This window comes from Manacus vitellinus, unplaced genomic scaffold (genome assembly GCF_001715985.3).
Source record: "Manacus vitellinus isolate BGI_N305 unplaced genomic scaffold, ASM171598v3 scaffold_6_pilon, whole genome shotgun sequence".
NCBI lineage: Eukaryota > Metazoa > Chordata > Aves > Passeriformes > Pipridae > Manacus > Manacus vitellinus.
In genome coordinates, this window is record NW_021940750.1 from 19,764,534 (window position 1) to 19,790,605 (window position 26,072).

At 49.9% G+C, this 26,072-nt stretch overlaps 2 protein-coding genes across 3 annotated transcripts; one reads left to right on the forward strand and one right to left on the reverse strand.

The window, feature by feature from the left end:
- Positions 1–1,082: 1,082 nt before the first annotated feature.
- On the reverse strand, positions 1,083–4,180 carry PROX2 (prospero homeobox 2). The gene is made up of 4 exons (XM_008925051.3): positions 2,711–4,180; positions 2,015–2,122; positions 1,370–1,564; positions 1,083–1,268 (listed from the first exon to the last, which is right to left on the reverse strand). The coding sequence occupies exons 1-4, from the start codon at positions 4,178–4,180 to the stop codon at positions 1,083–1,085; spliced, it is 1,959 nt and encodes a 652-aa protein (XP_008923299.3).
- Positions 4,181–8,391: 4,211 nt separating this feature from the next.
- On the forward strand, positions 8,392–25,690 carry DLST (dihydrolipoamide S-succinyltransferase). Of its 2 annotated transcripts, none has more exons than XM_018082633.2 (15): positions 8,392–8,479; positions 12,883–12,916; positions 14,182–14,230; positions 15,252–15,307; positions 15,669–15,743; positions 16,139–16,194; positions 16,894–17,005; positions 17,535–17,696; positions 17,980–18,065; positions 18,720–18,817; positions 20,597–20,727; positions 21,295–21,368; positions 22,228–22,311; positions 22,850–23,017; positions 23,483–23,675. In XM_018082633.2, the coding sequence occupies exons 1-15, from the start codon at positions 8,414–8,416 to the stop codon at positions 23,615–23,617; spliced, it is 1,386 nt and encodes a 461-aa protein (XP_017938122.2). In that variant the 5' UTR covers positions 8,392–8,413; the 3' UTR covers positions 23,618–23,675. The 2 variants fall into 2 exon arrangements, with proteins under 2 accessions (XP_017938122.2, XP_029819982.1); XM_029964122.1 differs by lacking the exon at positions 8,392–8,479 and adding an exon at positions 9,046–9,150 and having other exon boundaries at positions 23,483–25,690.
- Positions 25,691–26,072: the final 382 nt, after the last annotated feature.

The window sequence follows — 26,072 nt, forward strand, 5'->3', positions numbered from 1 at the left end:
CCTCTGTCAGGATTAGAGAGCCCTTAACAGAAAATGCTTTGCCATGCTCTATCACATGGAAAAGTGGCCACTGAGTCCTGGTCACAGGGTAAAGAAACCTCCTTGGGTTTACACCCACTACATCAAGGGGGCTGCAGATCTCAGGGCCCAGCTCCCCAGCTTGTATTAAACCCATAGGGACTGATGGGTCCCAAATAGCATGCTTCTCTTTCATCACAGACACGTTGCAAAGCAGAGACACTTGGGGCAGTTTTGCCTGCAGAAACATGATGTGAGGGGACATGGGTGAGTTTTTAATGTGGGGCTGTTCTCCCAGGTCCTCCCAGGCTGATAGGGGCTGTTTGCAGTGCTGAGCGGTGCCAGCCATGCACCCTGCTCTCTTCCAGCATCACGGATAACACTGCTGGGAAGCAGTCAGTCCTGCAACCAGCACACACTCAACTGCTTGGCCACAGTACACAGCTGTTTGAGGTGTGTCAAACTCCTGTCAAACAGCACAGGAGAGGCAGGGGGGAATGTTGTTTGTGCTGGCTACAATAAACACTGGTTTTACATCTCCCAGACAGAGTCAGCTGTCCCCTTGGGGTGCTTGAAATGCTGGAATTCACCAGCTGTTTTCTTTGGACACTGGTGTGTTGTATCTGGACAGAAACTGAGTTGTGCTGTTGGACCAGGCTCATCCACCAGTCTGCTGTGCCAAGAAAACTTTGCCCACTACTAGGACATCTGTCTGCTTTATAAACAGCAGGTTTGTTTGCTCTGGTCTGTGGCCCTCTGGAAGAGAGAAGGAAGGTGCTCAGCCAAGGTCACGGGGAGAGCTGGGGGAGGGCAACTTCCCAGGCTCCAACCTGATGGCTTCATCTCTGTCTCTTCCTTCTGCAGGTCCCCACTGGCTTTGAGCAGGGGAATAGAAAACACAGCATAAAATCCCAGCTCCTGAGGCAAGTGACAGGCCTCAAGCAAGGAGCTGTCTTACAGGTCAGAGAGAGAGTACTCTGAATAACGTATGCTGTGCACAGTGCCCATGAGGTACTAAACACATGATGGCTGCACACAGGACCTGGGGCTGCTTTCACAGAGACTCAGCTGCGGAGCAGTTCCTGGGAGCAGCCAGCAGCTTTGAACCCTTCCGGGATGTCGCTGTCCAGTTTAGAAATGATTTTGTAAATAGGTTTCTTCCAGGAGGGGTCGGCGTCCTTGCCCGCCCTGACAGCACTGAAGAACTCCTGCAGCGTCAGACTGGCCACCTCCAGGAACCGCCCTGGCACCTGCAGCAAGATGGGCATCAGCCCATGGCACCACCATGTTCCTGGCTCCTCCTTACCCCTGCAAACCCCACCATCCCTATCCCCCAACTGCCCCTCCTCACCTCGAAGTCGTTCCCCTTGTTATAGTGCATGTTAAGGGCACGGAAAAGCTCTGAGTCGCGGGAGACCTGGAGGGTGCAAGCATCTGCAACACCCTCTAGCAGGGCCTGTCGGGCAAACTTCTCCACCTGGATGTAGTAAAACTCACGGAAGTTGCTGAACCACTTGATGAGCTGGGAGGTGATGCAGCGGCTGAACTGCCAGGGAGAGAAGGAGGATGAGTTATGTCAGCTTGGAACCTCCCTACGCATGAGCCCCCACAAACCCCGCTACACAATTCTGGCCTGGCCCAAACCCAGCCTTGCCTCAGGCCTGCCAAAACACCAGCTGGGACAATGACACAGGGGTGTCCACAGTGCTCTCCCCACCGAGATTTGGATCTCAGCTGCCCTGAAGTGGAAAGACACATTCATGATATGCTTTAATCCCAACACCTCAATTGCACAGAGTGAAGACTTGGCAACCCAGTTCTGCCACAGCCCTGAGCACCTGCTCCAGGGCAGCCCATGCTGAAATGGGTGCTGTCCCCTGGCTCCTGCCAGCAAGGCAGGGAAACACAAGAGTAGCCCCTTCCTCGTGGTTGCCCAGTGAGGCAGGCTAAGTGCCACACTGCATGGGGGCATCATCCCAGGGTACTGCCATTTTACCTGCACATCAAGGAAGTAGGTCTTCAGCAGAGTGGAGCTGGGGTAGCGAGTGAAGAAAAACATCAGCTTGGCCTTCTTCAGGTGGCCAGGGGTCAGCGCCTCCTGCATCTGCCTTGGGGTCAAGGAAAACCTGCACGCAGCAGCCCCCCAGCTCAGCGTGTCCCTGAGCACCAGCCCTGACACACACATACCCAGTGCCCATGACAACTCCTCCCCACAACCTGGCAGCAGGGCACAGGGGGTTCATTTCTGACTGGGCAGCCACTGGATTTCCCCTTCAGCATCCCTGAAGAAGCTAATGGTCCCCTGGCACTGTACAGGCTAATGGGAACAGGGATTTTCATGAGACACCTGTTCATAGCATAGGATTACAGGACCACTAGTATGGACTAAGAACATGCTTGGGAGCTCCTGACCCACAGCTATGCTACAGCATCTAACCAACCCTGAGGACCAGCAGTGCCCCGGAATGGCTTAGGACCTCCTTCTTGCTCACACCCTTTTAGCCCCCTGTGGAGCAGCAGGGACCCTGGCCTTGCACAGACCGGCAGGGGCTGTGCCAAGCTGTGGCTCCAAAGGACAAGGGAACCACATTCTCCAGGGACCTCTCTAGCTGCCCCTAAAGGATATCTGAGTTGAGGCAAAGGGTGCTCCATCCATTGCAGCTGGCAGGTCGCTGTGGCCATCCCTGCCAGCTGGCAGCAGTGCCAGACTCTCCATGTTGGCAGGGCTCAGGGGCAGAGGATGGTGCTGCTGCTGTCTCACGACCGATGACCTCAGTTTGACGGTTCCCCAGTGTAAGCTGAGGGGCTCTGGAGGACACCTCTCCAGAGCAGATGGGCTCCCACGAGAGTCGGTGCCCCAGAGGCTGTGCTGGCCATAGTCCAACATCTGGCTCAACAGCTGGCTGTCCTGGACAGGGGTGACCGGGCCCAGTGAATAACCCATGCTGGGTATCTGAGAGGATTTTCTGATGCCCTTTGAACTGAAGGAGCCAGCATGAGAGCCCGGGCTCTTCTCCAAAGTTCCTGGCAGGACTTTAGCCTGAGCTGAGCCCAGTGAGCCTGGTGCATTCATGGGAGATGGCTTAGCAAGGGGCTTTCTGCATTTCCCACCAGTAAAGTACTCTCTCCTGGCATCTGGCCCCAGCACCAGGCAGCTGTTGTGCTGCTGCTGGAGGTGGCTGGCTGCCTTCGGCCAGACAGTCTTCAGGACAGAGTCTACCACCTGGGACGTTACCCCGGCCAGCTCATGCTTCAGTGCCTGCGAGAGGACCCTCACTGCCATGGGCAGGCCACCTGCATCACGTTTGTCCTCGTCCTCCTCCAGCCCACACACCTCCAGGATGCTCCTCCAGAGAGGTGCTTTGCAGGGGTTGCTGGTGACAGTGGCACTGTCCTTATCCAGTCTGTCTCTAGGCCTTTCAGGAAGTGGCTGCACTTTCTCGGAATCTTCCTGGGTTTGAGCAGCATCCGCAGAGTCGTAGACCTGGTAGAACTTTTCCTGAAGCCGCCTCAGCTGCTGCTCTAAAAAGCAGAGCTGCTCCTTCAGCTGCTGGCAGCCCTTGGCATGGGAGCTGCCACCCATGGGGGCCACTCGTCCAGCCACCCCCAGGCCCTGCTGGGGCACCCTCGGCTTCCTCTTGTTCTCCGGGGGTATCTCACTACCTCTCTCCCTCTCATGCCTAAAAGCTGCCTCCAGGCTGGTGTCAAGTGCCTGAGGGGTTGGTGGGAGGCTTATGCCTTGGATGATGCTCTCCACCCTGGCCCTCTTGGCTCGTAGGTGCTGGTTGGAGAGCTGGTCCCCATCACCAGCACAGGGCATGGGAGCCGAGGCACGGGTCCTGGGGAAAGCCAGGGCTTGTGCTCCTTCTCCAGGAGATGCACCACACTTGTCCTGAGGCAGGGCAACTGCCTGAGAGGAAGGGAAAAGGATGGTGGAATCCAGGCTCCTGCCAAACATTGGGTGGCTGAGGAACTGTGATATGAGGGATGCATTGGAGGAAGGCAAGAGAGAGTCAGTCTGGAAATAGGGCTCCGAATTCAGCCCCTGGCCATGCCCTGAAGTGGCATGGCCTCTGTCCTGCTCAAAGCCAGTCCTGCCATCCATTTTGTCTTCCTCCTGCCTGGAAACTGGAGAGCTGACCTTCAGCTGGTTGGGGATCATTTCCAGTGTCAGACTAGCAGGCTTCCCAGGTGTTAGATGTTTCAGCCTGCTAGCAGTGTGGAACTGGAGAAAGAGCAAGAAACAGGACCTCGTACAGCAGTTCTCCATGCACATGGCCAGATAAAAATTTTTCCTCACAGATTTCTGTGGCATCACTGCTCCCCTGCAAAAACTATTTCACCAGGGAATGACCCAGGCAGAAACCTCCAGGCACTGCAAAACCTATGAGCAGGCTGTTGGATGTCACATCACAGCAGCAATGCCCTGGGCACTGCCACAGCTCCCACCTACCAGCCAGGCATTCATTGTGCCCAGAGTACGTTTTACCTGGTTTGGGCCCCAGATGTGCCTGGCAACACACCACCAGCTGCATCCACACCAGAAGCATTTGAGGAAACTTCCTTCTGGGCTTGTGGACTCAGGTACAAGGGAGGTGAGCACCAGATGGAGCCCTCTGCCACATATGCCTGGGCAAAAGTGGTTTTGGGTGCTCCTGGGTGCTGACAGAGCACAGAACAGCAGCTACATCCCTGGTGAAGGCGTTCACGCCAGGGCATGGTTGCTGCTGGCTTCTGCCAGCCCCTAGCACCCACCAGCAGAGCCACCAGGGCATGGGGATGGGTGGCAGCACTGGGGGGCTGGGCCAGCTCAAACAGGCTGGTGGAAAGGGGCACAGCGAGGGTGAAAGTGTGATGTGACCTGGGTGAAAGTGTGATGTGACCTGCTGCGAGCGGGACCCACTGAGATGTTCAGGCTAACACAGCACAGGGTTCCTAAGTGCTTGGCAAAACAATGAATAAAAGGAATGGGGATAGGGATTATCAAGGAAGAGAAAAACTACTGAGCCAGCAGCCCCGGGCTTAATATAGTCATGCTGACTCCACTCAGGGATCCACCCCCTCCACTCATTCCCTCACTCAGGCAGTTTTTCAAAAGAAGGTGTAAAAGCTCATACCCTGGGCAATTACACAGTAACTGTTCCTCTGGGATACTTCTTTCTCATCCGCATTAATTAGCAGTAGCTTTGCACCACTGAATTAGGACAGCTTGTGTGTTTTCCAGACATCTTTAAAGTCTGAGATTCTTTTGCTATACCCAGAAATGTCTGATCATTTTCAACACCATCAGTCTCCTGTCCCCATGACTGTCTGCTCCGTGGGGAGTCCTCCAGGCAGTGTAGAAAATGGATTTCTTCTCACTGTTTTTTAGCAGGTTGCCTTTCTTCAAACAGCCCTCTATTCCAGGCAGGTGTCTAGGAGAGCTCTACCTTTTTTGGAGCTCTAGTCTTTACAAACCAAGTCTTTTCTGGGTTATCTGACACCACTTGTTGCTCTCCTGTGTTGTCTACCCACCCCTCTTGACCAGTAGGATTTCATTTTCCTAACAGTCTGTTGTGGGGGCTTTCAAACTGCTCAGTTTATCAATGGCTGGTGCAAGGCCAGGCTGCCGGCAGCTCTCAGCATCACACCTGGCCCTGGTGTAACAAGCTTCACCATTGCCTGCAGTTGCCACTTAGCATGCCAGCTGCATCCAAGAAAGTCACACAGCAAACACATTGCAGCCATAGACTCCATCCCCCCTTAAGCCTTTCTGCAAAGGCATGGGCACAAGACAGCCAGTCCTGCTACCTCACTTGTTTTGTGACAGAAACACCTTTTGGCACTTGCTCACAATTCCTCACCTCTAGTGTGTTCAACAGCAAGGTCAGGGAGCTTACCTGTCCCCTGTGCTGAGGCTTCCCAGCCCCAGGAACCCGGGGCAATACACCCCTTGTAAGCAGATCAACGCAGAGCTAGCAAGGAGCCCTCCACTTGCTTAAGGTTTCCAGCACCACCATCTTTCTGCTGGAGATTTGGAGGGAGGGAGGGAGCAGAGCCTGCGGTCCCAGCTTGTGGCAGCTCGCTGTGGGTGGCCTCATTTCCCCCTCACAGCCTCGCCAGCACCGCAGGGACCAGGAGGTGCTGCCCCAAGCAAACTGCTCCTGCTGATGCAGCCCTTTCCTGGTCAGCTTAGCAGATGCGTGCTTCAGTTCCTACTCTTACTACCAGCCTTCACCAGTGCCACCTTCTGGAACACTAAAAAGCGGCCAAGGCTCCTCTTACCTGAAGAAAAAGACTGAGGAACGAAGTGAAGATGCTTAGAAGAGAAGCCAAGTGTACCCTCTCCAAGACTGGAGCCAACCCACATGGGCTCCCCAGGTGCTCCTCAGTGAGACAGCCGTGCCACCCCTCCAGCACTGCAAATGCCCCCAGAGCCTTCCCCAGCCGCCACATCCCCCTGTCTTCAGCCGGCAGTCCCCAACCCTTGCAGCTCACACCTCTCCGCCCCACTCACCTCGGCTCCAGGGGCACGGGGAGCAGTGTCCCACAGTGTCCTGCAGTGTCCCGCAGGCAGGGGCCGTGGGATGCTGCAGAGCCAGCGCGTCCTCCTGCTGCGCTCAGGTCCTTTAAAGAGGGAGTGGGGAGGCCGGAGGCAGCCAACCAGCTGGGAACGACTTCTGAATATGCAGATGGACATCCAGGAGGTCAGGTCCAGCATCAGGCTCCAGCCACCTTCCCTGTCGCGGCCATTTCCCACACTCGTAGCCCCTGGAGTCAGACAGGCAAGGGCTGCTGCTGAACCGGTGGCTGCCCACGTGGGCAGAGAGCCAGAAGAGCAATTCCTCCCTACAATTTGGCCTGGAAACCCCATCCCGGACCCAGGATGGTAAACCGCTGGTGAGACAGTGCAAATACACCAGACTGACAAGCAATGCCACAGGCAAGGAAGGAGCCAGCCCAGAGCCCAGGTGCTACCCATGTCCCATGGAAAGCGCCCAGGCATTTCCCCCACCACGGGGACACAGATGCGTTTTGGCTGAACTGGAGGTCTGTAGTGTAGGACATGGCCAAGAAATGGGACAACACAGGAAGAGCAGCAATACAGGGTCCGTTGTCACAGGGTGCTTTGGAGACAGTGCCACAGCCCGCAGAGCTGGCATCCCTCCCAGCTGAGCACGCCCTAACACCAGCCCCAGGACAAACTATCTGCCCCAGGGGCACGTGTGGTTGTCAGACGCTTAACTTCGTGCAGGAGCTGCAGGTGGGCGGACAAAAGCCAAGCCACATGTGCCACTCCTGGGACTTCACCTGCTTTGCCTTCACATGCTTATTGAGCATGGCAATGTTTAGGGTATTCACTGGGTAGAGAGGAGGCTGTGGTTAAAAGCAGTTGACATCAGGTGGTCAAAAAGCAGATCACAGAGAAATCCCTGGCAGAGAGCCTTTCTGGTTCAGTTGCCTTTTATTAAAGCAGTCAGCACATCCTCAAAGCCTCAGGGACTATCCCCTGTTGATTTTTATTCAACTTCTTTCCTTTGGAAATGATCCCATATTTTGAAGGTTGCAGTTCACCATTCATATATTATTAAGCAGTGGATAAATTAAGGATGTGCATAACCCAGACTTGGCTCCTTGAGAGATGCCTGGCTGCAAGACAGCCGTTTATAGCTATCCCAGGCTAATTCTCAGGTTCTGCAAATAGGTTCATTGGGTTTTCTCCCACCAGTGGTTCCTCGCCTGGAAGCAGGCAGAAAACAGACACTAGCTGGGGGATTCTCAAATATTTTCAGCATACAGACCACATCTGAGGAACAGGGCTTACTAGTCGACTCATTTGCCAGTTTGCCACAGGAAAATGACTTCATTGCCCATTTCTAACCATGCAACATCCCAGTGGCTGACGCTTGCGGCAATGTCATTCCACATGAGCCCCGTGGTTTGCCATGATGAGCAGGAAAAACACTGGTACAGCTGCCCTCCAGCAATCCAAAGCTGGTTCAATGAAGTGTGTCATGAAACGGCACTCTTTGGTAATACAGAGGATTATTTATCATTACGTATTTATCATATTTATTATTACAAGTACATATATTATGACATGTAATAATATGTATATACACAAATGTATGTGTTTATAGGTATATATGCAATACATACCTATTATATATGTATATTATTATTACATATCTGGTGATACGTAGGAATATTACAATTACACCCCCGTCCCCACCCTGTCCCTGTCCCTGTCCCTGCCCCTCAGCCCTCTTCTCCCTCCCCCCCCCCTCCGCGATGGTTTCCGCCCCGGCCCCCTCCGTCCTGGCGGCGGTTGGGCGGCCGCCGCGCGCTTCCGTGCCGCGCGGGGCTGGTTCCGGTGTCCGCCCTGCGGCCCTCCCCTGCTGCCGCCGCCGCCGCGATGGTGCCGCTCTGGCGGTCCGCTCCTCGGCCGCGCGCTGGCCGCTCGCTGCGCGCCCTGCGACAGGTACGGCCCGCGGCAGCGCCTCGGGGAGCGGAGCAGCGAGGGAGGCGGCGGCGGCTGGCGGGCGAGGTCGGCGGCGCCAAGGACACCGGGACGCGTCCCCTGCTGCCCGGCGCCGCCGCTCGGGGCACGGCCCGGCGGGGCACGGGGAGGGGCGGCAGGGCTGCTCTTGCAACGGCCTGCGGTGGCGCCACTGTCCCTTCTCAGCGGGTGCCCTCTGCCCCGACACCGCCCCGCCCCGGCCGCCAGGCCCCTGGGGGAAGGGCGGCGGCACCGGGCAGGGCCTCCGATCGCCGCCGCCCTCGCCCGCCGGCGCTGCAGCGTCTGGGGCCCCCGCTGTTGGCAGCCCCTGGCCTGCGCTGGCACAGACCCCCCGGCGGGGTCCGCCCGGGGCAGGAGCGGCAACGAACCGGTGTCTGGTTTGGTTTATGATTTCTGTGCTCGGCCTTCAGAGCAGCCACTGAACCGTGGCAAACGGCGGTGACCTGCACTGGCGACACCGCGGGTGGCAGAGCCCGATGGCAGCTTAACCCTGGGGCTGCCCTTGGCCAGCTGGGTCCTGCTGTTCGATGACTCCTGGACACATCTTCCGTTTAAATAGCAAACATGCACAGCCTTTTGTGCACACATGTACGTGCACACCTACAGGAGGAAAAATACCACTTCTCTTCCAGGTGACCAGCTGGAGCCTTAGAGCATGGGACTTGATTTTAGCCATTGTATAAATGTAGGCGAGCAAGTGTTGACAGCTGATTAACTATGTTATGCTTCCCCATAGGGTTGCTCTGTGGTAAATGCTTGTCTTTGGGCTTGACAAATAGATCTGTGTTTATAAACATGTAAAACTGCACTATAAACAACTTATAGCTAACTGTATAGTATAGTTTGTTATACATAGATGTAGATACAAATTGATTATAGTGCAGTTTAAAACAAGCTAACTTAAGTGACATTTTAGCAATATTTGCACTTTGTCGGCTCTCAGTGGTGCTGTGCAATTATACAGAAAAGGGGAGAAGTCAGATGGACTATTCAAAACAGAACTAAGCGGTAAATTGGGAGGTTTTAGCCGAGTGCTAGGAAAGTGAGATACTTTTAGTTAACCTGTTAGTTGTACTGGAAGAGTTGAGTGGTAGTAGTTTGGTTTCCATTTGAGCAGTGATATGGGAAGTAAGTTTTGAGACAGGGATAATACAAGCTCTTTGGAGAAACGGAAAGAAATGCCAGAACTTGGCAAACTTCTGATGGCAAAAGTGAGAACAGTAGACATGTAGAAAATTCAGGAACGGAGGGTTGAATGGGAGAAGAGTAGAGTCAGTGAGGGTGAGGAAGGGTTGACGGTTGGTAAAAGAGAAAAAGGTCCTGAATTCATATATCAAGTAGAAATCATGAATGTGCATCCATAGCCTGTAGCATGTAAGAGTCAGGGCAGGGGCAGGCAGCCGTTGAAGGATGACCTGAAAAAGTCCAGAAAAGAGCTAGTCTGAAAAAGAATGGTTTGATCAGGAGCTGCATTTGGTGCTTTGATAATCAAGTCCTGTTTATCTGGAAAGGTGTTTGTAAAGAACTTTTTCTTCCCTGTTTGATCCTCCTCTCTGCTGGAGGAGTTCTCAGCCTGTTGTCTTAGTAACAGTATCCTTCACCACTTAGCATTGTTATCTCCATCCCACCTTGACATCTGCCCCCCATGCTATATATAATAGTGTTGATATGCATGAAGGCTTTGCAGTGGGGTTTTCGTGTGCAGCAGTGGTTTGTGCTCATCCTTGTTGAACCTGCATTTGCTTTGCTCTGAAAAAGCCATGGCTGGAGAAGTGATTGATGCTCTGCCTGTTGTTGGAGCTGCCCAGCACTGGGCTTCTGTTTTGCCTCTGTTGAAATGAGCTGCACTGTCCTGTTCATCAAAGTTCTTACCTGAACTGGTCCCTGATCTCACTGTTGGTATACAGGCTGTTGCTTTAGCTGATGTATTCCATAATTTATTTCAGTGTGTAGTGACCTACTGGAAGGTGATGGCTCCTTGAAAGGTGTGGCCTGGGACGATGTGTACCAAGGTCACTTTGGCATAATAGCAGTTGTAAAAACAATTCTGAGAAGTCTTGTGAAACGAGGGGGAAAAATTAATCACTTGATACATGAGTCACTAGCTAATTAGAGTAAGATTTCTTTCTTCAAGCGAAGGCTGTCTTTTTAAAATGACCCAAAGTGCTAATGCCAGGTAGCAAAACCAAAATGTTCCCATTTTCACTGAAAAGCTCCAATAGCAGGCAGATTTAGCCAGGTGATACCAGAACAGATGCAATCACAGTGATTCCTTCATGGAAAAAGGGAAGAGGAACAGCTCTATCAGGCATCTCCTGGAGCTGCATGTCATCTCTGAGGTACCATAGTTAAAAGGCAGGCACACGGCAGTTAGGCAGAATGCAAGCCAGAGAAATCTCAGGGTTTTTCATTAGTGGTTTCCTCCTCACATTAAGCTCTTTCCCTCATTTCTTAACCTAGAAAATAGAAGGATAGAGTGGAACCGATTTTTTTCCTTCGTTTTGCGACAGTTGTGAAACACAGACTTGGCGCCTTGGGAAGAGAGCTGCAGATGTGTTTTCTCACAGTGATTTGTTTTTAGGACAGTCCTTCTGAACTTTTTTTTTTGTTTTAACTTCACAGTAAACTGGTCCTGAGCAAATAAAATTGTCTGGTTTTGCTTTATTCTGAGGCTGTTCCTTTCTTAACAATTTATTTTTTTAGCATGCTAGGAATGCCCTTAACCACTTTTTTAATAAAGCACCCAGAAAACATTAGTGGGCAGAGGGGAACTTAGGTCACATGGTATTCTATTTGGGACACTCCGGAAAGTGGGAAGAATTTGATCAACACAGGAACTACCATATGTGCTGAGGATTGTGGCGCTTTAGATAGCTGACCCAGTGGAGTTCAGTTGAAGTTTGTCTTACTGATCTTGGCTTAGGCCTGGCTCTACACAAACCAGATCTGAGTTAGCAGGGGCCAGTGCTGCACCAAGATTAAGCATCGTAGCATTCAAGATGACTCTGCAAAGTCTGTACGGTGCTTCTTGCTTTCCCTCCCCAGGTAGACTTGGGGCAGGGGCTCCAGTGAGCCCTGACAGAAGCTGATTTTGCAGGACCGTTGTTCCAGGATCATTGGTCTCTGCAGTGGACCAGAAGGCAGAGTAGCTGCATGGTGCTGTGCTGGACCTTAGGAACAAGTCGGCCTGGTTGCCTGCATCCTTGGCACAGCTAATCATAACCCTTTTGAAATGCCCATCTATCACTGAGTTGACTCTGTGTGAATATCCAAGAAACCAAATCCATTGATAAGCTTGGATAATTAAACTGCCAATGGGTCAATTCCAGGCCTGTTAGTAGTTTTGATATGAACTATACACTAAATATATTTTTTTATGCTACAGCACTCAGTCCTGTAGATGGTGTGCCAAGCTTAAGTCTCTATGTTGTCTTACCACCCAGCTCCCCAAATTATTCTGATATGTAAGATCAGTTATATCCTGTCCTGCTTGCTCTGCTGAAGCTGAAATCAGGGCTTATATGCAGACTTCAGATATTGAAGGTGTGAAGGAAATCTGACTTTTTCCTCTTTCCTTAGCTGGAGGATAAGGGTGCTTTGAGCTCTTGAGTATCTGACTTGTTCTAAACCAGTCAACTGCATTTTAGTCACTGTGATATTTTCCTGTTGCTTTTAATGAGTTCTTAGGTTCTCCAGACATTGAGGTTTGATATGAGAAATGTATAATAACAATAGGGAAAGTAACTGGAATATCTTTGAAATGTCTTTTGAGGGCTGTTATGGTGAGCTAGGAGTGCAGTCAATGATTATGTGGGTATGCAGTGAAACATCAAAAGGAGGTGGAATTCCTGTCTTACTGATAGTGGTAGAAATTTTACCATTGAGAGCAATTCTGGCCTTCTGGAGTTCAGAGGCTCTATAACTTTAGAACAAATTTTGAAAAACCCTAGATGCTGCATTTGTGACTGTAGGAGTAAACATCATGGGATGTTTTTTCGTCATATCCAGTAGCTACCCTTGACCTTTTCATTCATAGCAAATTTTATTAGAAATCTGTTCCTTCTTGAAGAGGAAAGTGTGCCTGAGAAGGTCAAAACAGCTGAAGCCACAGCTGAAAACCAAAAGCATCAAATTTAACATCACTGTCACCAGAAAGCACCCTCGAAGGAGTCAAACCAAAGAGAAGGGTATAGGTACTCTCACCATCTCCTTCTCTAGCACACTATGGGAAAGTAGCATGCCTGCAGACTGGAGCATGGGAATGGTGGGTCCTGTGTCTGATTCAGATCTCATGGAAAAACCAAAGTCCTCCTGGGATGGGTCTGTCTTCTTGTAACACTGATAGATCCTTTTCTCTCTTGCAGGGGAACTGTACTCTGGCAAGATGCTCTCTCTCTGGTGAGTCTAATGCTTTTATTTACAAACTACCTAGAAAGAACAGAGCTGATGATGGAGGTTGGTAATAGGTTTTATTGGGGTTTATTTCAATCAGTCATGTAATGAAGAAACAGTGAAATGAGCTAAGTTTCTGAGTGCCTCCCTTGCATCATGTACATGCTGCCCGATCCCTTTGGCTCTGGTGAAGATTCCAACAGCACAGCACAGGGTATTTCAAGCACTGCAGTGCTTGAAGCATGTGCTGTTGCAGAGCCCTAGGTCTCTGATAAACTCCCTTGGAAATGATAGGTGAATATTGTGACGTATCAAATCTGGTTCACCTGTGAACTCTACTTTGGTGCCTAAACTGTTTTTCCTTAGAGCTCTGTTTCTTCTAGCTGTACTGTGTTTATATAGCATTACATCACTCACTTCTGATTCCACTTTGAGAAACCAGTTAAATCTGCTTACCTTTTTTGGTTTCTAGAGTTTCAGTTCAGCTCTTTAGTAGGAGATGGTGTAAAAATCATATTGCTTTTTAAAAAAAAAAAATGGGGAAATGGTTCTTCCTTCTGGCATTGTGCAATTGAGGTAATTATACTCTCCAGTTACTACTCTGACTCTCTTTAAGATCAGTCTGGAAAATTGCCCAGTGCCCTATAAGAGACAAAGGACAGGAGTTCAGTTCATAATAAAAATTGCAGTGTCAGGGCACGTGAGCAGTGTGGGAAGGGGACAGTGGGGTATGTGAAACTGAGAAGCTATGCAAGTACTGTTTTGAGTTTTGGAAAATAAATTCTCTGGAAAGGGGGTGGACAGAGAAGAGGAATGATGGTAGCTGGCTACTCTGCCCTACACCGTTTTCATTCTTTCTTCCTCCTTACCTGTCCATGCGACTGTGAGGCTTCCTGGGAGGTGCCTCTTAGGGGGCTGCTTCGCTCCTGCCCTTTGTACTCAGCAGTCCTGGACGTGTTCCTCATGACTGTTTCCTGGTTTCCTTCTGAGTGAGGTGGCTGCTGCTTAGTTTGCCCTTTTCAAAGTTATCCTTATTAGCTTTGAGATCAAGATATAACTGTTTTTCCCATCCCTGTAAATCTAGATGAAGACAAGACCACTGTTCCTGGCAAGCTCCGGGCAGGTTTGATGGCACCGAGGTGTCTCTGCATGGCTATTAGTCCCAAGCTTCTTTCAGGGTGGACACTGGTGTCCTCTGCATTCTTTTACCTGACAGGGACATTTAAGGGCTGGATAACTTTCCTGTGGGGTAACTCCTTTCTCATTCACAGGTGTGGCTGGGAGCCAGGGATTGGCTTACACAAACAGCAGGAAGCTTCTGTAAGTATCCCCAGGAAAGCTGTAATGTGGAGAGACTGGGGCTGCTCTAGCTGTGAAAAGATTTGGGGGCTGAGAAACAGAATGTGGTTGGCTGTCATGAAATCCTTTTGCACATCTTAGGAGCGTGGAGATAGCCCTAACCAAATCTAGGTTTTGCAGGTCAGGAACTGAAAAGAAGCTTTGTCTGAAACCGGATACCAAGGGCAGGGAAGGGACAGGAATCAGGAAACTGGTGACTAGAGGTATTTGCTCTATGATGGTCTTCTGATCGGTTTTCTGTCAGAAGAAATGGGGTCATTTACAGAGCTCTTGTTCCTATGACAGGGTTTGCATTGCTAAGGTGGTCTTGTAAAAATGTATTTGAGTAAATAATCATAAGAGCACATGCATAAAAGCCTGAAGTACTGGTCTGTTTGTATGAAGTAGCCTGTGCTAGAGGAAATGCTAAAGCATGTTTGTTTCAGCTTTCCAAATGTGATGTCAGTAGATATAAAAATCATGCTTTGGAATGCTTGGAATTTCCAGCTCCCTGTGAAGAAACATGGTGGAGAGAAATATCTGTCTCTCGGATGTGTTGCCATAGGCAATTTATGGTGCTTTTGCTTTTTTTTTTTTTTCTTTGAGCAATCTAACAGCTTCTGTAGAGATGACAGTCCTAATCTGGAGGTAAAAAAATGGTAACTGCACTAGTCTTGTACATAGGGTGGGCTGTCTGGTCACCCTTTAATCAGTGTTTAAACCACAGGGGTTCCGTTGAGTTGTCTGCCTAAATTAAAATTCCATGCGTGTCAGTTCTTACTGAGTTTCTGAGAGCACTAGTGATGGTAGGATGTGATGTTTTCTTTCTTACTGGATTGTTGCAGCTTGAGCAGTAAGTAGGAGTCCCTTAGAAAAAATATGTTGGAACAGACAAGCAGCCTTTCACATCAGTTAAGCAAATGTAAATTCTTTACTTGAGCTTGGTGCTAGCATCCTGCATAGGAACATACTTCTGTGTTCATACCTTTCTCTCTTCCTGCAGAGTAAATAGCTCCAGCGTCTTCACTGTCCGGTACTTCAGAACCACTGCAGTACGTAGTAAGTAAAAAGTCAGGAGTTAGCAGTATGCTTCTTTTGGTACCTTTTGCTGTCTTGACAACAGCTGAAGCTACCTTCCATCCTTGGTCATGGCTCACTGCTGTTCTGCCTTCGTGGACAGCAGAGGGTTTATGTCCCTGGGGCCGTAAGGATTTTGTCTGGCATTCCTGTCACAGTGTGACTTTCAGTCAAATGGAAATTTCTCTGCTGTTTAAATGTTAATCAGTGTTGAAGCAAAGAGAAGGCCAGCAATTGATGTCTGATGACCTACCCCCTTTAGCAGAATTGTGATGACAAGAAGGAAGCAATGCCATAAGTTTTGAGCTCTGAATGCATTCAGATCTATCTGTCTCTCTCACAGGGGATGACGTGGTTACAGTGAACACACCAGCCTTTGCAGAGTCAGTCACAGAAGGAGATGTCAGGTGGGAGAAAGGTAAGCACTTGCCTCTTCCCTGAAATTCTCAGCACCATTGCTGCTGCATTGGACAGCTCAGGGATGCATTGTAGTTCATTGGTTGACAGCCTGCTGTGTGCCTTTTGGTCTGTGACAAATGGGGCAGTTAATTGCAGTTCTCCTAAGGGATAAGGATTGCAGTTACTGCCTTGTCACTCCTAGTCATGGGTGATGTTGGGTGAAGGGAGATGTCTAAGCTGGAATCAGACTCTTATCTGTGCAGTGGATTGATTGTTTGAGCTAGTCTTTTCTTTAGAAGTTGTGGAGAGCTGAGGTGAAAAAATTCTGGGTTAGTGTGGGACACTGCTGTGGGTAAAGAGGGGAGGCCAGAGCACACCTCCCTCCTCACAGTGGTCTTCATATCTATTATTCAGCTGTTGGAGACACAGTGGCGGAAGATGAAGTGGTGTGTGAGATTGAAACAGACAAGGTAGGAGTTTTCTGGACCAAAACTTTTTCTAGTTCTGTAGCAGATACCCTGTACGGTTCCTCTCCTGCTAAGAGCTCCTACAGCCTGCAGGCCCTGACTGTGTCTCCTGCTCCCTTTATGGAGAAAAGCTTTTCTCATCAACTATGAGAACTGGCTGTTCCTTGAGTGAGAATTCTTTAATAATTCTTCCTTACTCATACATTTGATTAATTATCAGTGGTGCTGATGTTTGTTGGAGGTGCATTTCCACTTCTCCTTCCAATTCCAAGAGTGCTCTAAGCTTTGAAACCTGTTTGTGCTTAAACAAAGAAGAAATCTGCAAGCCATAGGTTGTCTTCAAATTGTTTTAAATTTAGGCTTTAAATTTACCCACCCCTTAAAGGACTGTTAAGCTTTGAAGTTCTTGCTAAATTCTCTGCCAAGTTCTGCTTTCAGTGTTGCTGTCAGGAAGATTCTGGCAGCAGGTCAGTTCTTGACTTTACCCTGGAGATCAGGCTATATGTTGCACTGCCAGCATCTCCTGAAACTTCATTGGCACAAAATCTTGGCGGAGAGTGTGAAAACTGGTGCAAATGGTGTGAGACATAGCTGCTCTCTGTGCCGAGTTAGAATGCGTATCTGCAGATATTGGCATCTTCTCTTGGGCACTTGTTGTCCATCCAATGTTTGGGGGAATTTCACTGATTTTTCTTTTTTCAGACATCAGTGCAAGTTCCAGCCCCAGCAGCTGGTGTGATTGAAGCCCTTCTGGTACCCGATGGTGGCAAAGTGGAAGGAGGGACACCTCTGTTCAAACTCAGGAAAACTGGAGGTAAGTCAGGCATGTGTAACTTGCACAGGCCTTCCTGTTTCCACCAATCTTTTTCTGAAGATGAAAGGAAAGCATTTAGAGGGATCCTGAGAGAGGTTAAATAATTCCTCTGTCTGCCTCTGTAGCTGGAAGAAAATTCTCCTATTCTGTTGTCCATTAGAAAAGCATAATTTTATTCTTCTGAGGGGGGAACTTCTGTTCCCTCAGGAGGAGACTGAGCTCTAAGCTAAAACTAGCTGAGAATTCCCCTAATAAAACTCCCTTCTCTGCCCTCTTCTTTGTAGCATCCAATCTCCTGGACAGTGAGGAGATCAAGGGTGTTGATGCGTGAAACTCTTTCACCATGAGTTTCTCTTGTGGTGACTCTTGTCAGTTCAGTAGTGCTGAGAACATAAAGGCACTCTGCTGGAGGGTTAACTTTTATCAGATTGGTTCTGCTGGAGGGTTAACTTTTGTCAGGTTGGTTGGACTCTCAGATCCCTGGCACTGGAAGCTGTTGCATTTACCATGGTTCTTCCTTGTCTTTCAGCTGCTCCTGCCAAGGCTAAACCAGCAGCAGCCCCTCCTCCTCCTTCAGCCCCTGAACCTGTAGCTGCAGCTCCTCCTCCCCCTCCCCCTCCTGCAGCACCAATTCCCACAACAATGCCACCAGTGCCGCCTGTGTCAACTCAGCCCATTGACAGCAAACCAGGTGAGGCAACAGCTGATCGTTCCTGTTCTCAAACCTCTCTTCTTTGTGGAGAGCATGTAAGATTAAAGACTGCAAACAGTCTGGTATTTATGGCGAAGGCCTCCTGCATTATTCCCCTGCATGCTCCAGTATGGAGAGCTCAGCTATGCTCATGGAACTGTCCAAGCCCCGTGCAAGGCTGCTCCTGCGCTGCGTTGCTTAAGCAAGGAGCTCGAACGTGCTTTCTACCTCAGAGCTTTTCTACATGACTTCCCTTTATGACTGATGTTTTTTTTCCCCTCAGTGTCTGCGGTGAAGCCGGCTGCAGCCCCAGCAGCAGCCCCTCCTGGGGAGGCAGCGCCCACCAAAGGTGTCAGATCAGAGCATAGGGTAAGCTGTGGGAATGGGATCTTGCCAGCGCTTCTGTTGCTGGGTGATAATCTGTTCTGGCATAAGCCTTGAGCTTTCCGGATGTGTTCATATCTACCTGTACACACACTGAGTGTGACAGATGGGGAAATTCTCTGCATGAGGAACAGGTGGGGTGGAGGAAGAGCCAGGACCAATCCAACACAGGTCTTTTCTAGGCAAAAGTCTTGTCTTGAGCTCTGCTGACTGAGGACAGAAGGACTTGATGTGATCTGCTTGGTCTGTCCACAAGCCCTCAGCAAAGGGCTGAGGCTGCTGCAGCTGCCTTGTGCATTCTTAAGAGAACATGGCTGAGCAACCTGCTTTTTAGCAGTCTTGCTCTTCTCACATTAGCCATATGCTGAAAAGCTAGGCATGCTTGGAGGTCCCAAGGAACACAGAATACAGTGATGCATTTCAGCACTGCTTTTCAAGTGAACTGTGTGTTGACCTGAGCAGTGAAATCAACTCCTCAGCCCATCGTGCTCCTCAGGGAGACCTGGAGTGAAAACCTTGGTCCTAGGCATCTATTAATAGTCAGCTAGATGGCAAGGGAAGGACCTTTTGAGTTTCTTGTGTATTTTGCCCCTTGGATGAACTTGAGGCAGCTTCTGCTTATACCTTTTTAATTTTCAGGTGAAAATGAATAGGATGCGCCAGCGTATTGCTCAGCGGCTGAAAGAGGCTCAGAATACTTGTGCCATGCTGACCACTTTCAATGAGATCGATATGAGGTGAGGAGCAGACCTTTTTTTCCCTTTATGAGTAGAAACAGATGAAGGCAGTGAAAACCTTGCTGATTCTCTTTGGAGAGATTGGCAACATGTCTTTTGGGACCTCTCTCCCGGGTGTGTACCACAGTCTGCACAGCTTCTTTGGGGCCATGTTAGTGTTGCAGTATGAGGAGTACTTATCTTCCTATTATTCCTCAGGAGTCATCTGCTGCTTGTAAAAGGGGTAGTCTGCTTCCTCTTCTGTGTGCTTGTTGGTGGGGCACTGGTAAATGTTAAGCAGAAGACCAGGAGGGACTAGTATAATGGCTGTTAGAAGACAGCAAGATGTAGCATCTGCTTTCTGCCACCCCACCAGGTTATTGCTTTTGGAGGTATTTAATTCCCAGTGAGGTGGTTCTCCAGGGTTCATCAGCCTTTTGGGTGAGCATTGCATAGGTCCGAGGTCTCTGCTGTGAGATGGTACAGCTTTCCCAAGACAAACTAGCATGCTTCCCCATCCCCTCCAAGCAGGTGGGGGTCTCCTGACTCAAGTGCTTGCGTGGACTGAACGCACTAATGGCTTTGGAGGGTGGGCAGCTTGTGTTACAGTGCATTAAGGGGAAATTGTGCCCAAATCAAATTGCCTTGTGTAATCCTATTCTGCTCCTTAAGACAAAACATGTAAATATTTGGGTCTCAGAACAATAAGGCTGGCAAAATAGTCTTGATTAGAGGGAAGTGCTGCAGCTTTATCTCCTCTCAGAGGCTCATTGAGGTGTCGCTTTACGCCAGCATAGGGCTCTCATTGCATCTCATAATCTAGTTTGGATAGATTGCTGGGAGGCTGACTTGTGAGGACCTGTGCTGGGGCCTCCTACTTCCCATGGGAGTCAGTGTCTGAAAGGAGGAGGCCATAATGAGACAGTTTCATAGCAAATCACCTCCTCATTGCTGCAGTCATGCAGTTGTGTCTTGGGAGGCACTAATGTCTTTGGGCAGTAATCCTAGCTCTAAACAAGGTTAGGCGCAGGAAAACAAACACTGAACCATGGAGAACCATGCTCCTTGCTGAAACTGTCTCTTCAAAGACTCAAGGTGTCTGAAGAGAGGAGGGATGGACCATGCAATTCCACAGCGTCTGGTGTTAGCCTGGAATAGGCAGAGCTTGTAGCCACAGCTTGGTTGACTTTTTGTAAATGGCCTCAATTTTGATAAATAGACACAGTGGGAAAACGTGATTAGTCTGATTGAGAGCTGTGATTGGGCTGGCACCTACTACCATAGCACCAGGGAAGATTTCTTTCATATTCACTCAACTCCCAGAGTCAACTCAGAGAGTTAGATACAGAAGTGGTGTTGTGCTGGATGGTACTGGACTTGCAGAGTGATTGAGGTCTTTTCCTTTGTGCATCTTTTTTGCTTTTGGCATTTCCTGTTTTTTCACCCTTCTGTGTCAGCCCAGCCACACCTGCAGTTGCTGTCTGTGATGCCGCATGGGTACGAGCACTCCTACCTGGAGAATCAGTGGCAACATCAAGCCTAAGAAGGAAATGTGCCATGCCCCATCATGTTTCTGTGCTTGGCAGTGTGAGCCATGCAGGTTAACCTTGTCATGTTGATCCTTTGGCAGGAGCTTTAGAGCCATGTTCAGTACCTATGACATTTGAAGGGTTTTCCAGCAGTGGTGGTTTCCCACTTGGTGCAGGTTTGCAGTCCCTGGGGCTGGCACTGAAATCTATTACAGAGGGAACAGTGTTTTCTTGGACTCCCTGCTTACCAACATTATCACGCATTTTGCAGCAACATCCGGGAGATGAGAGCTGTACACAAGGATACCTTCCTGAAAAAGCACAACCTGAAGCTAGGTTTCATGTCAGCTTTTGTGAAAGCTGCAGCTTTTGCTCTGCAGGACCAGCCTGTTGTGAATGCAGGTGAGTGGTGACCCTTGCTGGTGAGTTGCATGTTTCACCAGTGAATGTGACGGAGTTGGGGAAAGCAGATGGCCAGGTCCATGGCAGGACTAATAGCTTGGACAAGCAAGTCAAACACACAGGAAAAAGGGAGACAGTCCTGCGTGCTGCAGCTGATTTTAAGTAGATAGAGGACAGCTTGCCAAGGGGGGCTCTTGGCAAGGAAGGGGTGGCCAGGAGCAGGACTGGGGCCATGCGTACGCAGCCCACAGAGGGCAGAGCCTGCTGGTTGGTGTACATGTAGCTGCTGTAGGCACAATGCAGTTCCTGGGGAGTGTCAGAGGCGCTTGCTGAAATCTAGAGGAGCGGAATAACCAAGGGAAAATAACTGAGGGCTGACCTATGTGGACTGGGTTTCCTCTGTCTATCCTGATGCTTCTCCCACAGGTGCAGGAAGGGCTTATTCTTCTCTGGAATTACATTTAAGCTAGGCATGAGCAAGTTGTTATGATTTTGTGGCTGCTTCTGGCCTGTTGAACCCTTGATCTTGGATACTGCATGTGTAGCCCAACTTTTTTCTCTTTCTAGTGATTGATGACACGACCAAAGAGATTGTGTACAGGGACTATGTGGACATCAGTGTTGCTGTAGCAACTCCTCGGGTAGGTACCTTGGTTGCTTTGTCTCTGCTTCCTGCAGCCTTCGGTCTGGGATTGTCAGATACTTTGAGCCAACTCAGCTTTGCACTGTGCTGCAGCAGAAATTAAGTGATGACACTGATTGCGTAGATGAGACATCTAATACATTGTGGACTGCTGAGATAGCTTTTGAGAGAAGATGGTGGACCAAGAGTGTTCTGCCTCCTTACTAGGAGATGTGGTAACAGGGTCAATACAGATCTCAGTTGTTAATGAGTAGGGCTAAGTTAGGGAAACCCTTTTTTGTCATGGATCCATGAGGGTATAGCATAGATAGTAAAAGCTTTGCATGTCACGTCCTTTGGCTAACACTGCTGTGCTGTTGCACAGAAATGTTCCTCTCCAGGGAGAGTATGGAATGGAGATACAGATGTTAATTAGTGAATTACCTTCTTGATTAGAAGATTCTGTTGTGAGGCAGAGTTTGGACCAGGACTGAAGTTCTGTCACTGCTCCCAAAGTCTAGGGGAGGCCCAACATAAAGGGACTCCACTCTTCTCACAGAGAAAAGAGGTGGCAGCTGAAATCTGTCCAGTGCCTCACCTGCTTTTATGAATGTGGAGCTGGATCCAGACAGACCTAGTTGATTTTATGAGACAGGCTAATGAAGACAAAGATATCCTTTATGGTGTCAGCCCTTGGTGTGTGTCATGCCAGGTTTCCCGTCAGGCTGCCAGGGTGCAAGGCAGCTCTTCCCACCACCTGCTGTGCACTGAGGGTAAGGCAGGAACTCTATGGGTCTGCAGCCAGGCTCCTGCCCCATAATAGCTATCTGTGTGTCGCTGCAGTGAATTTGCTATTCATGCACTTTGGTTCTCCACAGGGTCTGGTGGTCCCTGTGGTTAGGAATGTAGAAAACATGAACTTTGCTGACATAGAGCGCGCTATCCACGAGCTGGGGGAGAAGGTAAGGAAAGTTGGAGGTTTTCCTGAAGAGGGTTGGGAGGCATGGGAGGAATTGGGAGTGCTGGATAGGCATGAATTGATTTGGTCTCTCTGTGTTGTCATCTTGGACCTCTAACATACTGAGTTGTGCTGTGGGGAGTGATCCAGTTACATCTGTAGCTGTGCCTGTGCTTTCCAGGACAGCCCTATCTACTTGTTGTCCTTTCAGAAGACCACAAACTATTCATTAGTGGCATGGTGTGTCTTCACCTTTGTCTTTAGAGGCCGAGGCTTAACTGCCCTGGGATAGAAGTCCCTGTGTCTTGTTTCCTGCAAAAACAGGACTTAGAAGAAAAGGCGAGAGAATCCTTCCCTAAAGCCACTAAATGTTCAGCTCTAAAGACAGATGCATTTTCAACTAATTTGTGCTGGGTTTCAGCTGAATAGATCGATAAGCAAAGCTCTTGCAATCAGTATTTATGGAGAGAGTGAACGTCTAAACCCTTTCCTTTGCTCTCTGTGATCTTTGTGGCTTTCTAAGACTTCACTTTTTCTTCTAGGCACGGAAGAATGAACTGGCCATTGAAGACATGGACGGTGGCACTTTCACAATCAGCAATGGAGGGGTTTTTGGGTCACTCTTTGGGACACCTATCATTAACCCACCCCAGTCTGCCATCTTAGGCATGCATGCCATCTTTGACAGGCCTGTGGCTGTGGGAGGCAAGGTAGGTGGACCTGCACTGCAGGTTTTAGTGAACAGAGGGAAGGGCTCAGTGAGTTGAGGACCATAGTCCATATTTTCTAAGGGATTGTTGTCAACTTCTAAAAGGCTTTACTGTGAAGGAGAAGCAGAGACTAATGGGTGTAGGGCAGCTCTGCTGTCCCTTGTACTTGCCTTAGGTGTGCAGGGGGCCTTGTCCTATCTATGAGGGGTGGAACTGGACATAATCTGGTTAGGTGCAGAGAGGAGGAGGTTGTAGCCTTTGTGATAGGGAACAGCTCCACAAAGGGACCTAGTCTTGTGTGTGGCCTGGACCAAGCCTGGCTGAGTGGCTAGGTAATCCTGCCAGGCAGTACAAATCCAGGAGGGCTTGAGCCCTGGATTTGGGGTCTTCCCTGAATTCACAGGAGGGGATCATGCAGGCAGTAGGGCTGAGCTCATTAATCCTTGTCTTATTCCTGCCTCTCAGATCGAGGTGCGGCCTATGATGTATGTGGCGCTGACGTACGATCACCGGCTGATCGACGGCAGAGAGGCAGTGACCTTCCTGCGCAAGATCAAGGCAGCGGTGGAGGATCCCCGCGTGCTGCTGCTCGACCTGTAGAGCAGTCACACCCCCACACAACCCACCCAGGACAGGCCACAGCACCAGCAGGGACAATGCAGGGCATTCAGGAACTGGCAAGGGTCATTCCAGTCTCTCTCCCTCCGCTGTGATTAGAGCTGTCCCAGAGGGAATTACAGGGATAGCTCCTACCTCCTTTCCTATTCTGTTTAATGAAGGTTTAGTATCTCTCAAGAACTGCCATGCAGTGGGCCAACCACTGAATGGCACTGCCTTTCCAGAGATATCTGTACAGCATCCTCTCCCTCACAGCACCAAAATCTCACCTCTAGCTTGTCCAATACCACTGGAAACTGCTTGCTGCTACCGTGCTAGGGTACTTTCCCCGCCCCTCCATGACGGGTTCAGCTTTATTGCCTAGCACTAAGGTTCCTGGGAGGGAGAGGAAAGGAAAGGCTACTGTCCTGTCCATTTTTTGCTTGAAAATATTTCACACTCACCTGCCTTGCAAGGGCAGTCTGGGGGACCCCCAGGCTCCTTGCAGCAGAGGTTTTGACCAGAGCAGGGCTTGAGGTAGGCGTCATGCTTCTGGCAGCGCCCTAGTTACACTCCCTCCACAGACAGTAACGTGGTGGCAGCAGCTCCCCTGCTTTCCCTTGGAGATTGTTTGTCTCTCACCAGCCTGGTCACTGTGGCGTGAATGTTCGTGTCCAGGTGGGCAGCGCCCGTGACCTCTGTGGAGGTAGCAGTGTTCCCGGGGACAACCCTTTCACCATTACAGGCCTGACATGGGGGTGAGAACGAGCCCCCAGCAACTCTCCTTGAATCACAGCTCACTGGTGGTGGATCTGACTGCTGGCTTCCTGCGTGCAGGGGCTTGGCCTGCTTCCAGCAGACACAGCTGGGGGGGCCAGGCCTTTCACTGTAATGTATATCCCAGCCCATGGGTGCTGGTTTTGGGGGGAGGGGTCAGTCCTTAATCTGATAGCGCACACATGTATTGAGGGGTGAGGGGGTTGCTAGTGCCTGCAGAGTCTATTACTCTTACCCCCTACACAGAACTTGTAACTAAAATATTTAACACAGCGGATTTTAAATGAAATAAAAGTGGGCAATGACTGCAAGGTGGGGTGTGTTTGAGGGAGCGGCTCCTGGGCAAGGACTCAGTAATCAGCAGCATCCCTTGTGCAGTGTAAGAAGCCTGTTACCTGGTGGTGAGAGGAAAAAGGCAATGGGAGCTGGGCCCACCAGTGGTGGTACTAAATTGAGGCTTCTCTGCCTGTGAACTCTACTGTCCTTTAACTCCCTGCCAAAGAATTGGCTCTTCCCGGCAAAGATGACGTTTTCAGGGCTGGAAATCATCCTTTTCTTGGTCTAGCAACAGAATTGTTACATATGGTGAGGAATTCCCACTGTTTGCTAAGGGGCATGATGGCCAAGAGGGAGACCTGAGACAGGCTCATAAAGTACAGGTGTGGAGCCAGGTTGGGTTTTCACTGCTACAACAGGGGAGAGTTGTAAATCATGCACATGGGGAAAAGGCTGTTGGGAGTTGCAGGAGAAAGGAGGCTCAAAGCCTCAAAGGAGCTCAAAGAACTGTAAAGCAGAAGCTGGCTGTGGTGCTGAGTGTTTCCCCAAGGAACTGTCCTTATTGGAACAATACAAAATCATTCCCGGATCATGGCAGGGTTTTCCCAGCTCTGACATCAACTTCAGAGAATGGGTTGCCCTTCCCAGCTATGGGTGAAGAGGGCAGCCCCTTCTAATAGAAAACGATAGCACTCACAGCTGGTAGGCTGACAAAAGGGAGAGCAGTTTGTGCCTGCGTTTTCTTGGCAGCTAGGGATAAAACAGTGTGTGGAGTCAGCTTTCTTCTCCCTGACCCTAGCTGAGGTAGAAGGTTAGAAGGAGAGGAAAAACCCCTTCCCTTTTCTGGAAGGGCAAAGGGTCTAGTTGTTCTTGCAAATGAGTGAAAGAGAAGGTTCTGATTTAAAAATGCTGCTAGCTCCAAGCCCTCCTTGCTGGTTTAGGATATGGAGGGCCTGTGAGCCGGGGGAAGGGCAATGCCTGTATTCTGCCTGGAGCTGCAATAAATGAGGCCTTTGAACTAACTAAGGAGTGAATGTACAGTCAAGCTTTTAAAATGAGGCAGCCTAGCAAACTGCTTTATTTAACCAGCCCTGTCAGGGCTCACTGTAGAGGGTCATGCTTGAAGCTTCCTTTCTTTTGACCCTCCTGGGTGACACCCATGGCACTGAGTTGCAGGAAGCCATGCCGTGACTTTAGCCACAGGGTCCTTCATCCTGAACCTCCCCTGAATCACAGGACTAGGAGGCTGGTGGACAAGGGTACAAGCCTGTAGCTGGACAGTTCGGACAGTGCAGGCGGCCCTGGAGAGGAAAAGCCCCAGGCTCAGCTGCTCCTGCCCTCTGGCCTGCTTGTGGCATCAGTGGTCATTCCCTGCTTAGTCCTCCCATTTTGTCACAGCCTTTAA